Source organism: Chamaea fasciata, unplaced genomic scaffold, assembly GCF_029207755.1.
Source record: "Chamaea fasciata isolate MVZ Bird 193981 ecotype frontalis unplaced genomic scaffold, bChaFas1.0.hap1 SCAF_9, whole genome shotgun sequence".
NCBI lineage: Eukaryota > Metazoa > Chordata > Aves > Passeriformes > Sylviidae > Chamaea > Chamaea fasciata.
This window is the reverse complement of record NW_027094094.1, coordinates 11,245,013-11,262,829: the sequence shown is the minus strand read 5'-3', so window position 1 is coordinate 11,262,829 and position 17,817 is coordinate 11,245,013. Positions and strand designations below refer to the sequence as shown.

The window sequence follows — 17,817 nt, the reverse complement described above, 5'->3', positions numbered from 1 at the left end:
TAATACTATTTTATTAAAATCAATATATCAGTAGAATGACTTTCCCAGCCCTCATTTTATGTCACATGCTGTGAGAGGTTTTCTGGGCTGTAGAAAGCAGCACACAATTTTGTACCACTTCATAGCTATTAAGTGAGCTTTTTCCATATCTGTCCTTATTGTATGAGTACCCTAAGCTTTTTGAATCCTCTGTGCTTTGTGTTGTGTATGTTTGTCCTAAACAGCTCTAAAAAACTTGTCAGTATGGTAACATCTGTAATTTGCATGAAGGGGCTTTATATGATTCTGAATATCTAAGAGTACTCTGAACTGGGAGCCGCTTTTAGTGGGGTGTTGGTCAGGATGTCTTGCAGAGGTCTGTTCCAACCTAAGTTATTCTATGATTTTGTAAATTTGTCCGGCTGTAGTGCTGCAAGAATTAATTATTACCTTACAAGCTGGGTGGGCTCTGTTAAGAACGTGGTTTTTGTGATGCACAGGGAAGTATCATGAGACTCTGTGAGCTGGTCTGCCTTGAACTGCCGCCTAACCAAAGTAAACCCACTGTCCTTCCTGCAGTCCTGGCTGATCATCTTCTGCAGTTCCTTTTGCTGTTGCTTTTGACACTTCTCTCATCTGACAAGAGGGTCTGTTCAGCTCCTTTGGTGTAGAGCTTTCTGCCAAAGCACATGGTGGGGCTTGGTGCAGGTGTGGGGAAAGCAGCTGTGGAACACAGAGGGTCCTCTAGAAAAATAACTCAAATTCATGAGGGTGGTGGTTAGGCATGTTCTCAGATGAATGCCTAGAATGCAGTAGCCTTTTTGAGATCTACAGGTTTCTAAGTTCTGTGCTGTACCCCTCACTGTTACCTAGTATATCTTTTAGTGATGTCACGTTCTGGTGGGTTAGATCTAACATTTCTGGATTGACAAGTCATAGGCACTGCGTGTTACTTGTCTGAGGTTGTCCAGCAGGGGAAAGGAATCACACTGTATTCCCCTAATAGTCAATTGTGATATATCCAAACTGGTTTGCACCATTTAAATGAGAGGCAAGATGTTTTCATGGGTCCAGAGAAGGGCTTTATGTTGTTCCAGCTCTGACTCATACTTATTACCCCTGACAGTTCATCTCCTGTGCTAAGCACCTCTCCAAACCCATATTAAAAAAACCAACCTTTTTGCTTCACAGCCCTGCATCATTTTAGTAGACTCATTATGTGTGTATGTGTGCAGACACTCATTTACAGATGGGGATCATTAAGTTTCTCTGTACTGATAAATAAATATTTATGTAGACACACCCACGTGTGTATATAAATTTCTATGTAGTTCTAGGTATGTGAACGTAATGATCTCTATATATGTGTGTATGCATGATTGAGCATTAATATTTTTAGTGAGCTGAAAGTTGGTCTGTCAACATTGCTGTGACTGCTGCCCTTGGCTGTGTGTGTTAGGAAATGTTCCTGGTTGTAAATGAATAGGGTACAAGTCCTGGCCCTTTTTAACACCTTGTTTATGTGGCCATGCGGCTTTACCAGAGATGAAGTGGGAATAATTTTTTCTTTCCAGGAGACCCATAAAATTACTGGCAATCCATCACTGGGTGGCAGACGAGTGAGGAGGAATGAATAAGTAATTGAGAGATGTTGGAAAAGTTGAGATGGGTGCCAGGGGAGGTTTGAGGTGAGAAAGAAAGTATTAAGAGCACAGGCCACATTGTGTCAGACCAGAAGTCCCTCTGTTTCAGTTCCATGTTCCAACAGCGGCAAGTAGAGGATACTAAATATATATATATATAAAAAATACTGAATTATACTAAAAATATGATTACCTTATATAATTCTCACATTTATAGACATTTACAAATAAGGAGCTTTCTTGGCCAAACATGGTATTCTTTGTATTTCTAAGGTATTCATGAGTTTTCCTATTTTTGAGGGTTTGCCCTGTTTGCCCTCTAAATACTTTGAAAAAATTTTTAGCAGTCACCTTATCCTGTGGCCAGGAGTTGCATGAGTTACTCTTATTCTGAAGAACTGACTGACACATGGAAGACACCAGCAAAGTAGATAAAGGTATGAAGGCAATGTGTACAGATTCTGATTCACACTCAGCAGAGATTCAACAAACTGAGTATGAGAAAAGGGCAACAGCTCCCAGGTGCAAGCTCCAACTGAGTTCAAAGTTACATGGGAGCCAGGAGCCATTTTCCTGTCTTTTTTCTGATAAGGTGATTATCATCTTTTCTCTTCGAGCAAGGCAACATCCACTGCCTTTTGCTCAAGTCTTGCTGTTACATTTAAAAGCTAACACAGGAAAGGAAGTTACAAGCGGGCACAGTGTCCTTGAAGCTTTCTGCCTCTTTGCCTGGGGATAGGGAGCCATGGGTCTGCCACCTCTGAGTGGGTGTAGTGAGAAAAATTAAGGTGGAATCAGTGATAGGAAATAGTTCTTTTGCTGGGATGAGGTCAGGGCTTGTGTCCTCCCCTTGGCACCAGGCTCTGCCCTCCACAGCCAGCAGCCCTGTTTACCCACCTCAGCAAATGACAGATGATGGGAGTGCATGGCAAAACACCATGAGGTTGTTTGTCCTAGAAGGAATTGAGGCTTTTGTACAGTGTGCATGAAGAAAAGAGTCAGTGTTCCTCAATTCTCATGGCCCACAGGTGCCTTTAAACTTCCCTGAGATCAGTCTGTCCTCTTTTCACTTTACTCAGTAAGAAAAGAGGAGGAAGCTGTCTGAAAAAAACATAGATCTTCTGCAATTTTGGCTGCTGCTGAGCCACACAGAAATTTGGCAAAGAGGGAATCTGGGAGAAAGATTTCACCAGAGTTGTCTAGAAAGCTAAATCCAACTTGCAGCTTCCAGTGCAGAAAATGAAACAGGGAGCTCTTGTGCTGAAAGATTCTGAACTCTGTCCTTATTTAACTTCACTTCCTCTGGGGACCAAGGCTCTCCATCCAGCCTGTGCATTCTCTCAGGCTACCAAAACTGTGGAGTTTTTTAAAGATCAGAGAGAAGATTTCAAAGCCTGGTTTATCCAAATATCATGGGTACCATCAGCTACTAGAAAAGACCGTTAGGTTTTAATTGTTGTCCCTACTGTGGTTTTATCTCACTTTTCAATTTTCCTTTTTTCTTCTGTTCATTGCAATACCTGTTTGTGGTGCAACTGGCATTGTTACTGGCTATGGATTTTCCTGCAAGGTGCTGATGTGTCCTTGTGAGTTCAGTTTCTCTGTCCTCACTCAGGGGACTGTAAAGACTGCAGTGCACAAACCTATTTAAGGACTCTTCATAATAGAATCCATGTAATTAAAGTGAATCTGTGAAAATAATTACTTCATACAGAAAAAAAAATAAAATTTGGAACTTAATCTGAGAACTAAAATTCCAATTGAAATTAAGAAAGGAAACCAAAATGATTGAGAGGATATTGGCCTTTGCCATAGTGAGCTGTATTCGTGTATCATCTGATCTAATTTCAAAACCTTCTGGAAGTAATGAATAGCTTGGACTTTGTGAGAAAATGATCAATCTTCTAATGGCATCAAGTGACTTTACAATGGACAAGAAAATGTGTGTTATAGGAATTTCCATTTTATCTCAGCAGATGATCAGTTTATACCCTGGAGTAACTGAGTTGATTACCCATATCATTATCTTTGTTTGTAAGACTAAAAACATTATTAATGACCCCAAGATTGATCAGTGTCACTTCCTCCTCCCATCTCCCTCTCTGCCAGAGGAGTAGTCCGTTTTTTAGCCTTTGGATGAATTCACCTAAATAGTCCACAAGAGGCACAATATTAATTGTGCTGGTAATACTTGCAGTGTGAGCTGAGGTCTTTCTGTGGCACCTGAAAGACAAACCAGGTGATGAGAACATCTACTTAGAGTAATCTTTCTCAGACAGCATCATGTGATTTATTTGGCTTTAGGAGAAGGATGTCTGTGACCCCAGACCAGTTCCCAGCAGTTATACCATGTACTTGGAAGATTCCTGGCAGAAGCCATAACACATGGAGAAGGCATTGTGCTCCGTAGTGTGTATTGTCATCTTTGACTTTCTGGGGCAAACATTACTGTCATTGGAGTCAAGTGCTATTTATGGATGGTAGATCAAATATTATACTAAAATAGTCAACATCATTAGTTGTATTTTGCCGGTAGGGAAGTTGAGGGAGAACAAAGGACATGCCCATGGTCAGTCACTCATCAGGCTGTCATTGGGAGAGCTTGCAGTAACAGAGGTCTCCAGAGTCCCAGATGGGTATCCCACTGTGCAGACTTTTCCCATTTCTTTGGGGGTAGGAGATGCTCAGTCATGTCTATAATGCTCAGACAAGGGGGAAGGAGAGGTGAGCGTACGCTGGGAGGAGGACTAGAGAAAGATGTGACACTGGAATTCGCTGAAGTGAATAGAAGCAGCCCTTTCAGAAGGAGCCAGAATGAGTGGCAGGCTGATACATGATTTCTTGTCCCTAGATAAAAGGACAAGTTTTGCCAGGTGGCAATACAATCCAGATATTCTCATCTAGAGATATTTATTTCCTATGCTGCTAAGTAAAGACTGATGGATCTTGGTCCTGTGCTGTCCTCCTGTCTGCAGGTGGGCTGGCTGTATTGAAGCACTCAGGCCTGATGGAGGGTGCACTGGAAGGGCCAAATGCTGTGCACACATGCATTCCTGAGTCTTTCACCTTTCTGTGAGAGCAAAACGTGAAATATTCTGGTGCTCTGATCCCACCAACCCGCAGGGGACTGAGAAACTACATTGCCTTAGCACCTTTCCAGCTCAATCTCCCCCTGATCATGCACAAGGAAAAGCATGGCACAGCACACCAGCTTTTCTGGGGGCTTGAAGGCTCAGTGTCAGGTTGGCTGCAGAGTTCACTCTGACAGATTCTTGATCACTGAGCTGAATGAGTGTTGGAAAGCAGCTCTCCAGAGCTTCCTCTTCTGAGCCTTCTTCTCTGATATCCGGGCAAAGCTCGTCACTGTGCTTCACCTGTCACATGCATTAGGAGCTTACATATTCTAAGGAATGGCTTCCACATCTGTATTGGACATTTCTGGCTGGAAATCTGCTGATTCATAGGTTGTAAGATTGAAATGGTTGAATGTGTTGTGTTATCTGGCTTCTGGCAAAGCATCAGCACCTGCCTCTGCTGAGACCACAGACCCATGAGGGGATGAAATACTCAGATTGCTGATACCTGCCAGTATCTTTTCTAGAAGAGAGTGGCAGCATCTTCAGGTTATAAAGCTGTCAGAAGCTGGTTGTCTCTCATGAGTGCTTCGAAGAAGAGAAAGAACACTTCTGAAAAACAACATTAAAAATTAATATGGTCTCCCATCCCCCTTCCTAGGTGTCTCATACTCTCTTTCATGTTGCTGGGATTTCTTTTGAAGCAATTGTCATGTAAAGTGGTTTGAGAACACTGGTAATAAATTTTTTAGAGACCAAAAGGTTTGGTTTGTCATTCAGGAAGTTCTTATTTTGATAGCACTTTCTATTTGAAAAAAATAATAACAAAAAAATCCCTGTTTTCCCCATTGCCTTATGCAGTGTTTGTGCAGCTAAAGGGGAAATTGAGTCCAAACTGTAGGGCTGCTTTGTAATTAGACATTCTGCAGACTACTTACTATTTGCACTTGGCATTACTTGCTGACTGAAAGATCATGCTGTGCCATGTCATTTGCAGTGGTTTTCCTCTTCTGCTAGCCCTGTAAAGGAAGTGCCCATCGAGCTGATGAATAATACCAGGACTGTTTTCCAAGGTTGAGGGAAAGGATCTGCCATGATTGTATTGTAGGATTATTATTGCAAGGTTTTGGTTTTGATCTGTATTCACAGAAACTCTTTGCCTGCCCCATCTCCTCTCTCTCTCCTGACCTGAAATCTGGCAGTGGTGCAGCCTTTCATGATCAGTTCAATATGGATTGCTGGTGGCCAACGCTTTGGATTTATTTCTTGTGGGCAACCTCGATGTTATGACATTCAGTTTCAGTGGAAATAAACCACATTCCTCAGATTTAATCTGCAGAAGAAATTTTGTGAAATTCTTGTATGACCCTTCTCTTTTGGAAATAGAATACAGACCAAGATTTTCTCAAACAAATTTGTCATGCAGGCTACTGTCTGGTGTTGGTACATTCTTGATAGTTTCGCTGCTGTTTTTTCTCCTTCTGGGTAGTATCAGTGGAAGGCTTTAAACCTGAGAGTGTCTATTTAGATGGTTTAAATTAAACTAATTTGCATCAACTGAAAATCTAGATCCTAGTGGATAGTGTATTTTATTTGGAAGAAAATGCATCTCTTCTTTCTAGAAAAAAAACCCCAAACAGCTACTTTTCTTACTTTATTTTGGTCCACAGACAGAAGTACAGCAGCCCTGAGTCATCACCCATCGGCCTCAGGCCACTGTTCCTAGTTGACAGGTCAGCCAAAAGCAACTGAATTAAAAGCTCCAAAGTGGCTCTTAGAAACCATATTCATTGTTTAGGAAAAAAGTTAGACAGTGTTTTTTGTTGGCAATTGCCTGCCTTTCTAGTGTCATCTTTCATTTTTTATGTTTGCTTAGTTTCTAGTCTCTTGTTCCCTGCATCATCTTGCCAGGCATGAGACAGTTTAACTCTCCCTCTCCCGCTCTCCCTAATTGCTGATTTGTGTCTCTTTCAATTAAGTTCTACTTCCTTGTCTCAGTCCCTTTCTATCTAATTTCCTTGTAACTAGTGTCCTCCTTTAATGCTAATTCCATCTAAATCCTAATAAAAAAATTTGGGAGATTACACAGCCAATTTGGTTTTCTCTAAAGTAATGATTTATGTTTAATTCACGGAGAAATAGCTCATCTATTCATAAAATCTGGTCCCACCAGCGCAACTTGCAACGGTTCCATTGTTGCTTGTGTGGTTTTGGCCCAGACAGCTCAGCCTGCACACTGGAGTTTATCTCACCTTACTGCTACTTCCTTACGCAGAGATGGATTCAGATCCAGATTTCATAACAGGCACAAAATTGCACACAATTTCTGTGTGAAATTGTCAGCATTTTCTTTCATTGACTCAAAGGTATAAATATCAACAAGTTAAAGAGGTACATCTATGTACCAAGATGTTCTTTAAGTATTCACTGAGCCAGCAACTCTAGCATGGGCTCAGCATTTCCCAGGAAATGTGGGACCAGGGCAGCCTAGCTTGTGGGGGAAAAAGTCCCAAACAAATCAAGGCAATTATAAACGAGAGGATATCTGTTAAGATTGCAGCAATAACAACATGTGCTTCTCTGCTGGACATCAGAAAGAGGATGAGCACCTTCAGCTGTGGTGAATTACATACTCATTGCTCCAGATCTGGGACTCCCTCTGGTTTCAGTGAGAGAAGAGCTTCCTTTCCAGGGACTAGAAATATAAAAAACAAACAAATAAACAAACAAACAAAAACAACAAAAACCAAAAACCAAAGCAAAAAAAACCCCAAAACCAACACATGCTTGTTTTCCTGCCAGGAGGTGATTCTTCCAGATTGTGCTTCATAGCACTTCTTGGGTTTGCCCATTAAATATCTACTTCTGACACTTCCTGTTGGATGCACAGATGTAAATAAAGAGGGATTTTAATTGAAATCATATGGTGATCTTACTTGACTTTCTTCTTTTCTACATTCTCAAAGCAAAAGCTAATATTCAGGTCAGCTGAAGTATTTACTAATTTGGGTGATTTTACTACTGGGGATTTTTTGCTTGTTAAGACAATTCCTCTGCAAGAATTTTTCTTTTACAAGAAAAGAAAATAAAAATCAAGGTTGATTTCAGGCTTTTCTAAATGAAACAGTCTATTTATGATGACACTGCAATTAGCTTTTCTCTCAGTATTATTAATTAAAGTATATGTTTGGCTCTCTTTCCGTGGTTCTGGCTTTACTTTTCTGTTGATCCATCCATCTGCTTGTGTAGTTCATCTCAAAAGATGCTGTCTACTAAGTATATGATATTATTTTGCTTTTATTTTTAGATATTAAAAATGCTTACAGTCTATTCTTTGGGGCCTAATTTTGTTAAAATCTGGCTTCAGAGGTCCCCAAGACACGTTGAGAGAAGCAAAAAAAAAAAACCACCCAGCCTTTTCATGCCTCTCACCTTGTTGATGTCCAGTGAAGGAAAACTGCTTCAGAAAGGAGGGTACTTTTGATGGTAGGTGTAGTGAAGATCACCTTATCAGCTTCTCCCTTCCTTTGCATTTCCAGTCCTCTGTCTCAGTTCTGGGCACATCTGAGGTCAGCAGGTGTTACACACAGAGGTGCTGGGAGGACCGGTGAAGGGAAAATCTTCCATCTTCATCCAGACCAGGCCAGCCAAGTACAGGAAGCTTCAGTGCTTGCTTGCTCTATATGGTGTCCTACCAGTCTACTTCAGAAATGATAGAAAAGGAATCTTGATTTAGACATGAGAATTTACATTTTAATGCCTGGGCATTAAAGGCACAGCTCATCTGAAACTGCCAGCAGAGATAGATCCGTATGTATACAGCCCATGCCTTTCCTGTGGGAGCTATTACTTGAGGAAGTCTGTTTCTCATACCAGGTGCAGGGACAGGGATTGAATCTATAGACCAGAGGCAGGTGAGTTGTTATCTTGTGACCCTCAATTCATTCTGTTGACCTGGCAGGAATGAACAGTATTGAGTTACATAAAAAGCACAACTATCAACAATACAAGGAATGATGAGGCAAAAGCAATGCAATTTGAGAAGAGACCACTGTAATATGTAAAAAGTCTTTTAAAGAGCTCCCTGTGCAAGGTTATCTAGGCAATGTATGTCACATTTGTAAGTTACTGTGTATTTAAAAAATTAATGAAAGATATAATTATAGCAGCTTTACCAATGATCATTTCTAAAATTACTCCATCATGAAACGGTAAGCATTTCAGAATTGATTTCCATGTTTCTAATAGTTTTTCTGCAAATTGATGACATCCAGCCCTGGCAATAAAAGCTTTGCCTTGTTTCTCCAAAGAAAGGATTGGGAAGCATTTACTGTTTTCTTAGCAATGATTTCGCTGTAAGCTATGCATAGAGCCAGTTGAGAAGATGCTGTCCTATTAGCTAAGATTTTATGTGTAGCTTTAACTGCTTACTCAGAGGGATAGAACAAAATCTTTGCAGTCTAAAGCCAGTAAATTACCAGTCTTACATTGGAGAACCTTTGTTAAATTGAGCTTAGTCAGAAAACCAACTCTATCTAAATACCATCTGGGCTCTTGTATTTATTGTTTCTCAAGGACTTCCAGATCAGGCTGCTTATATGCAAAAATCAAAATATACCTTCTTTGTAGGCTTCTCAAAGCTGGACTTTGAAAACCCAGCTCTCTTGTATTCTATCCTTGCAACAAGCAGTTAAGAGCTTTCAGTTAGACCATGGTAGATGAAGTTTTTGAGGTGAAACTTAGAGTACCTCATTTCCTTTCTCCCTGTATTATCTTAATAGTTTAGCTATGCTTATTAAAAAAATCCACCTCCCTTGTTCAGTAACCAAAGTAAATGGGAAACGAAGGCACATGGGAATCAGGTAAGTTGAATGAGATGGTGTCTCCAAAGTGATGTGAGGGCTCACCAGTTGAATAGGAAAAATAAGGCCCCACCAATCTCTTTTTGCATCTCTTTCCTTAGAACTTGTTTTGGTTTTTTTTGCACTTGATACAGAAACCAACATGTAGGAATTGGAGCATTTAGTGGCAGGCACTTATTGATAGCTGAACACTGTAAGTTTTAAAATGCTGTAGCTCTTTGCTGTCTGCCCAGCTCTCTATTGGACCTGGCCACCCCAAAACAGATGTGGTGGGAGAGGTCATGTACATTGCACCTTGGCCACTATGGAAAAACATCCAGTGATGTCATTTATAAAACTGAGAAAGTGGAGTTCAGCTCCAACACCTGGTTTTGTTAGTCGGGGTTTGTGCCTTGTTATTTAGCTCATTTTAAATTTCACAATGAAAATTTTCATCACTTTCCAAGGAAAGCTACTTGATAGAACATTGGAAGCCCACAGATCACATAGCACTCTCCTCCATTCCTTGTATTTGCTTGTAGAAACTGATAGAAGTTTCAAATGCACAAGGAAGTCCTCTTAAACCGTCACCTGGCGTTCATAATGCTGGCCAATGAAGCCCTGCTGTAGGCGGCATTTGGCACTGGTGAGAAGTGCTCACAGGGTGCAGGTGCTCGTTGGCTTCTCTGCTGCTCATCTCCAAAGTCTCTTCCACAGTGACTGATTAGCCTTAAGGAGCTTTTTATTAGGAAGGGGAGGGTGGAGTAGAGAAGTTACTACTGTAGGAACCAGGTGACCTAAAACCATCTCTGCCGCGCAGAGGAAAACATCTCCCTCTGTTCACACTCCTCTAATTACATTTAGTGTAGTATTGTTTCCATCTAAATTATAGCAATTAAACACAAAGATCTTCTTTGAAATCATTTAATTAAAGAGTATCTAATGTTCTGTGCTTTTGGAATGCTAATATGTTGCCTTCCTCTTAGAAAAACTTGGATTTTTTCATTAATTATCACGGAAGAATTTCAATGGCAGAAGGAATTTTTTAAGATCTTTTTTTACTAGATTTAAAAATCAAGCAATTCTGGTGTTTTTTGTAAGCCGAAAAGAAACCTTTTTCTCTCCTGATGGACAGTTTGCTAAGGGACGTTCTGAGGAGCAAGATTTTCCTTTTAGATGCATTGATTTGCAAAGTGCTGGATTTCTTCAACCCAGTCCTCTTCTGGGTTTAGGCCAACGTTTCTGTTTGGTCATGTTCTCACTTCCTTTTGCTGTATTTTCCATGTAATAAGCACCAACTTCTACACTGGTATCAATCTGCTGGACTAAATGATTTCTGCCTGCTGCACTGCTGCTTTGCAGGGACTGATGTTGCAGTCATGCAGCACAAACAAGGCTGTGTGTGCTGAAAGCAGTTGCAGCATCACAGCTGATGGGATTAACCCAGTGCCAAGGAAAAGTGGGGAGGGGAACTGCAGTTAGAATTCCTATTGAGTACAATTTTGGAGGCTTTCTGCAGCTCCCCACCATGCTCCTTCCCATTCCTCCTTTCTCCCTCCTGCTCCCCATGAGTGCTCTGGCACCCCATAGTGCTTTGGTTTCTGTGGGTTTATCTTGGTCCAGGGTGTGCCTTCCCTGCTGAGGAGCAGGAATTGCAGCTTCTCCTGCGGTGTGGTCTGAATGCTTGTGCCAACTAATACCCCACAGTTAGGACAACACTAAGAATGGTTCTGGACAGCCAGAAACAATCTACCTAATGAATCCATTCTACCAGACAAGTCCTTCCCCATTTGCTCACTTCTAACGTGAAGCACTTCCTCATGTTCTTCTTGTATCATCTCCTTCCCACTTTTCAGCTTCGTGGAGCTTCTCTGTGAGGCAGACCTTGGATATACACAGGTGTCCACAGCAAACCCACCACTTCATGCTCTCAGATATTGCCGACCCACCTTTGTCTCCCTGATCCCCATGAGCTGAGACCGGTCTCCAGGGGAGAGCATGATTGATTCTGGGGTGGTTGTTGTTTCATGGAGAACAGCACAATGCAGGGCAATTTTGGTGCAGACTACAGAAGGAGTGAGGGGAGAGCAAAGCCAACAGCTCTGTATGATTGCAGTGTAAACCAAGATGAACTGGAATACAGAATGGCATCACGCTGGGGACACAGCAGGATCTGAATTACAGTCAGTGTGGGGAAGTTTTGTCTTCTGCTTCTTTTTTGATTTCACAGGAAAATTTGTAAATCTTGTCTTTCTCCCTCTTTATTTTTTTAGTCTGGAATAATTAGAACAAAAAAAATTAATCTCCTAAGTGGCTTGTGTAAAATATAGATTAGTGGAAGACTTGGAATAATGAAAAAATAAAATTCTCTGTCCTCTAAACATCACAATAAGGACAATTAGACTTGGGTTCCATTTTGCTGCATGCTAGGGTCAGGGGAAGACCTAACACAGGCTTTGTATGAGGTGTCAGGAAAAGGCTAAACACTCTTGGGCTCTTGTAAGAACAGGAAAATATTATTCATGACTGAATACCATTTTCTGGCATTAAGCTCCAAGGCTGTGTATTGGTTTCTGCAGCTGAGATTCATGAGATATTATTTGCTGAATGGAAGTATGAGTCTGGCTGACTCTGGCTCTTTCTTGTCTTTTGTCTCCCACGCTCAGAGTTTTTGGGCACTTCAGTCTCCGTTCGGAGTGGCAGCTGGTCAAGGTGGACTACAAATCTCTCTTCAGCCGCAGGTGCACCAAGGATGATTACCAAACCTGGCACCTGCACAATCAGGTATCCCGACTCTCTTGGAGGGCATTGATGGGAGTTCCTTTTCCCCTGCTTGGTGTTGCCAGGTGGGAATGCAGTTGTTCTTTACAGCAAAGCATATGGATTTTTTTTTTTCATCCCTTGAAGAATCTGCATGAATAAACATGGGGCCGGGCATCTATGGGCAAGTTCAGGAGATTACCTTCTATTTTTATGAAAGTAATGCATTGCACCAGTGGATCTTTCTGGCCTCAGTGCTTAGGGCAGTGTAAAACTACACCTTATGATTGAATTGTGGATGGCACTGAATTCGTTGTAGCTCTGTCACTGACTCATGAAAATAATTTTGTTTCAGTTTGTCTCTTATTTCCCCTACTCAAAAATGAAAATAAAAACATTTATTCATCCTGCAGGTCCTGCAAGTATCTGTAAAACTCTTGAATATCTGTAAAACCCTTGAGTCTGAAAAGCTCTGAATAAAAGACAGCAGAGAAAACCACATTATTTCATTCTACTTAAGGACACATGCTTTGCTTTTTTATACACTGGCTTATTTTCATGGTGGATATATTTAGGTCCTAGAGTGACTATAACTGAGAGGTTAATAACCTCTGCAGGTTACTTGTGGGTTACTGGCTAACAGTATGATGTCCCACACGCTGCAGGGTAACGTAACTAGAGCCAGAACCATTGGCACTGTGACATTCCTGAATGAAATCCATGAATGAGAAATGAACACTAATTTGCAAGGGTAATATAATTGAAGTCATAGAATTGAAAAAATGAAAATAATTTAAATAAAAGGGAAGACATATGTGTAACCATGCAGCAATCTTGGGAAGAGAAGTATTTCAATTAGGTATTGTCTTTTTTCTTACTTCTATGCAGACAAATTATTTCTGCAAAATAGAAAATTCTGTTTATAGCAACTCACCTAGATATCAAATGTGGTTTTTTGGATTATCTACTCCCAGTAGTGTTCTTGGAAACCTTTGCATTCAAAAAGTCCAGTGAAACACACCATCAGAATTGTATAAAACAAAGCCAGCTCTATCAGAGAAAGAGCAAGGGAGTTGAGCTCTGTGTTCCGTACCAGGATTTTGTCCCCTGCCCTGGGATTCAGGCCTGGGCACTTGCTTCTGCAGTAGATTTTATCTGACATATGGAAGAAACCCTGGCATACACCCGCATTGTCTTTTCAGGATAATCCAGGACTAGATATTAGTGGACGCCTTCTGAAACGTGGCATAAATGGGTGTGATGTCTTGGACATCCAGGCATTTTGGGAACACTGTCATTGGCATCCCAGCTCAATGCTGAGCACGCTGTGCTCCTGAGTCCTCCCAAGAAGACTTCTGATTTTGCAAAGCCACAAAAGAGAACAGGACTCTGACTCCCCACCCTCCCAGAGATAAATGCTCATTTTCATTGCCATTTGTGTCTTTTGAAAAACTGCTCCCTTTAAGACCCAGCTGCCACTACAACTGTGTTTCTCCCCTTGTTCCTTGTCCGATGAAGGGGGAGCCTTGTGTCATGGGAGAGAGGAAGATCTACAAAAAACGCAAGCCTGGAGCTCAGTGTTCCCTAGGTCGGGACTATTCCCAAACTGTGGTGTCTGAACCGTGTGTCTGTGGCCAAGGAGACTTTGAGTGGTGAGTATGTGACTCTAGGGACTTGTGCAGGGGCTGTACTTTTGACCCAAAATACTACCCAGGCAGAAAACCTGGCAGAGGAACTGGGTCTCATACAGCTTTATGGCTGGGATCATACCATGTAGCAGAAGTGTGATCCCCCAACCTGCTGAGTGAGGGAATTTTCCCCTTCATCTGCAGGAAGTATTTGTTCATCTCCATGAGAGATCCAAGCCTGGAATTCAAAAGCAAAATAATTGCAAGTACTGATGGACATTTTATGTCAGTCATTCCAGAATAGTGACAGCTAGGACTTCTCTGGTCCAAAATATATTCCTTTCAGAAGAAGGAGGGTGTTTCTCTGTCCTCACTCCCAAGGTCATTGACTTCTTAGGGGGCAAGCCAGCAAAACATGCACATTTTTATCATTATTCCTTTGAATAGCTGGGAACAGCTTATTGCTTCTTAACAATGTTTTATTGAGAAATTTCTGAAAGGGCTTCTGTGACATGGCTGTACAGCCCACCCTTGTCAGATATAACTACTTGTTTTGCATAAATATTGGTGTTTCTAACTTAATGGGACCATAATTTTCAAATTGCTCTAAGGTCACTTTGAAAGCAGCTTAAAAATAAAGCAGGGGGGAAATGAGACATTGCTTGCTATTGCTTGACAATCAGAGATAGAAGATTGGAGAATGCATGTCAGGATCTCTGCACAAGGAATTCCTACACGGCACCTGTGATAGGCAGTATTTCTAAGACTTAAGACTGCCAATATCTGTGATGTTTGAGCTTAAATGATCAGAACGTCATTCAAATGGAATTCAAAATACCCTGAAAGCTGATCAGCTGAGAAAACATTTTAATCTTTATAGTAGGTTATTCAGGATCAGTGTCTGACTTGGTACTGGTGTTATTCCTGAACACTTTGCCTACCTTCAAATACTTCCTGAATATGTGTGAGGCATGAGATCTCTACATTTATTTGGACTTATGCTCACAGTTGAGACTCACAGTTCTCTTTTAGAGCATGGACATAGTGAAATGCAGCAAAATTAAGAAAAATTATCAACCGAAGTATTTTCTTGACTATTGTAGTAGTTTGTCTCTAAGAGAGAGACAGGGATATAGAACAGAGATTTTCATCTGATCTGGATGGATGTTTAATTTGTTCCTAATGTCAAGATTACATCTGAGACTCCATATCTTGACTCAGGAGATCCCTCCCCTTTGTTCTCATGATGGGAACTTGCAGGGCAAGCTATCTTGCCTTGCAGTATCTGTCCTTGGCATTGGCATAGGCCTCTGGGGTGAATCCAGCACCAATCTCCAGACATGCTTATGAATTTGTTTGGGTTTTTTTTCCTTGCACAGTCTTTTCTTCACCTGCTTTATATTTTCACAGTGAAGTTTGTCTTTTCCAAGCTGTAATTGGAAAACTGTAGTATCTGAATTGGCCTTTAATGCTGCCTTGAAAAGGGTCTGAATCAGAATGCACCTTTTCAATCACTTGACGGGTTCCTTGCATGCATTCAGTATCATTTTTCCTTAACTTTCCCCCTAATATGAGAGGATATTGCTGTTAAACTTGTCAGTCCTACAGAGGAAATGCAATTAGAGGACAACAAGCTGGCTTTTGTTTCAGACCCTGCACTGCCAACAGAATTGTTAACTGACTTCCAGTTGAAAAATTGTTATAGCTGGTGATGGAGAATCAGAAGAAACTTTATGGTGAATTTTGATGTTGCTCAGCAGGGCTGACTGGAAGAATGTGTGAGACAGTCCATTTGAGGAAAATTCTGGCAGTGCTGAAAGTGGGGCTCCGAGCTTTATTATTTTAAAAATTATATTCAGAGAGGAACGGTGGATTCATCTGCTCTGATTTGTGATGTCTAAAGGATGAGACAGTTGCCTAGTCAGTGGCAAGACACAGATTATTCCAGAATATATTCCAGATTCATCTGCCTTCCTTGGGATGTCAGTATGAGAAGGGCAGATGCTGACAAGTGCTCTTTCTCTGCTCACTAAAAGGTGGATGGGACAGGTGAAAGGACAGCTCCTACTTTCACTTGATGCTCTTTCAAGAAAAAAGTGGTTTCTTTTCAAGGAATGTCCACTCAGCCTCTTCTGTCTGGGCTCACAGAGTTACCAGTTGTTCTTGAAAGCACTGACTGGTCTGTCCCTTGGGATGAGCTGAGCAGGTCCTGTGGGGTGTCAGGGAAAGGAGGAGCCAGGACTGTGTGAGTACAGTGACCAGCAAATCCCAGCAGATGGGCCCTCTGCTTCTCCAGTAAGGAGGTTTGGGGCTGGTTCTGGGCTTGGAGCACCCGGTGCCACTTGCTGTGATGACACTTGCCTTTGAGAGCTGTGGGGATAGGACAAATAACTGCAGGAGCCCTTCAGCACACGCTGTGAGGGCTGTGCTCCCTCCCCTTTGGTCACAGTGCCCTTGCCCCTGTCTGCCTCATGGTTGCAGTGCTGCTCTCTGCAGTTGGATATAAGGCTGATCTAAAATTCAGGGGCATAAATCATGATTACACCCCAGTTCAACAAATCCTTATGAGTCAGGACCAGGGGTGACTCCTGCCAACCCTTGCAGTCATTTCCAGAAGCAAATCCTGGCCTTTCTCTAACAGAGAGAATGGCAGAAGGATCTCGTAAGTGGCATTAAAGTGCTCGCTGAGCTTCTTTTTCCCTCCTCCTGCTTCTTTATTTACTCTGTCAAGATAGCTTTCCTGAGAAAGACAGCACAGCAGCTGGACTTGATTATTTCCTTAGCTTATGCAAACCCTGGGGCTTATGAGAGGGAAGGTGGGCAGCATGTGAGGTTTTAATATACATTTACCAGAAGTTAATGAACAAGCACAGAACCTTAAGGGCACACAGCAATGTTGTCTTTAATTTTATTAAATATTTATGCAGCTCTTTTCTTCGTTGGGCCAAAGTACAGCTCTTCCTGAATATTTTTAATTACAAAGTCCCTGCCAGGCATTTTCGACTGTGCAGGTCAGACCCACTGAGAATGATTAAATTGAATGTTGAGAGAAAGAGCATTAGGGAATCTCCAAACCATTTAAAGTAGCTTACAGAATTTTTGCCCTCCAAAAAAAGAACAGTAGCAGCCTGGGTCATTGGGGACATAGCACAATTTTGTCTCACCAAAGCTCTTCCTAGAGAATTTTTGTTGGCAGTTCAGGCTCTGAACTGGGGAAGGATAAAACTAAGAGGGTCCTATAGGGCACAGAATGTTTCAAGACAGTGACTTCTGTTGTGTCTGTGTTTTCACAGAGGTTTAGCATTTTGGCATTTGTTAACTTGCTGCAGGCAAAAATCCAGAATCTCTTTTTATTTGTCCTTTGAATCCAGCCTGTCAATAAAGACTACGCATAGAAACCTGATCCAGACCCTATTAAAACTTATGGAAAGCTTTGGATTAATCCTATTGCTTCATCATTGTAGTGGCACACAAAGGCAGCTGTAAAAAGAAGTTTTGGATGTGGTTGTGTACGCTTCCACTCTTAGGTGGTCCAAGGAAGAATCAATACCCTGGATTGCCTTCCCTGTGTGACACAATACCATGTAATCCTTAGGCTATGAAGTTGGCTGTTGTTGTAGTTTAGTGTTGGAAAAACATCAGCTCCTTTTTTTCTCTTGGGCAAGTCACAGCTCAGTCAGGGAGCCATCAACATATGTAAATATACATACTGTGGCTAGTTGTTCAGGAAGTGCTTCTAGTGTTTTACATTCCTAGCCACTGTTGTGAAAAAGTGACATTAGGTCTTAGAATTAGCCTGGTTCATTTTAAAAGCAAAGACTACAAAAAGCAAACAAATCAAAAGAACCCAAAAAGTGAAATTTAAGTTAGAGATTAATAGGAAAAGAAATGA

General features: G+C 41.5%; 1 protein-coding gene across 1 annotated transcript in view; it reads left to right on the top strand.

Annotated features, from left to right (window-relative positions):
- Nucleotides 1-17,817, top strand: part of SORCS3 (sortilin related VPS10 domain containing receptor 3) — a 275,011-nt gene that overhangs the window by 225,522 nt on the left and 31,672 nt on the right. The window contains exons 15-16 of the mRNA XM_066190964.1: nt 12,204-12,321; nt 13,816-13,949. Coding sequence (XP_066047061.1) covers nt 12,204-12,321; nt 13,816-13,949 — 252 coding nt within the window. The remainder of the gene's footprint in view (nt 1-12,203; nt 12,322-13,815; nt 13,950-17,817) is intronic.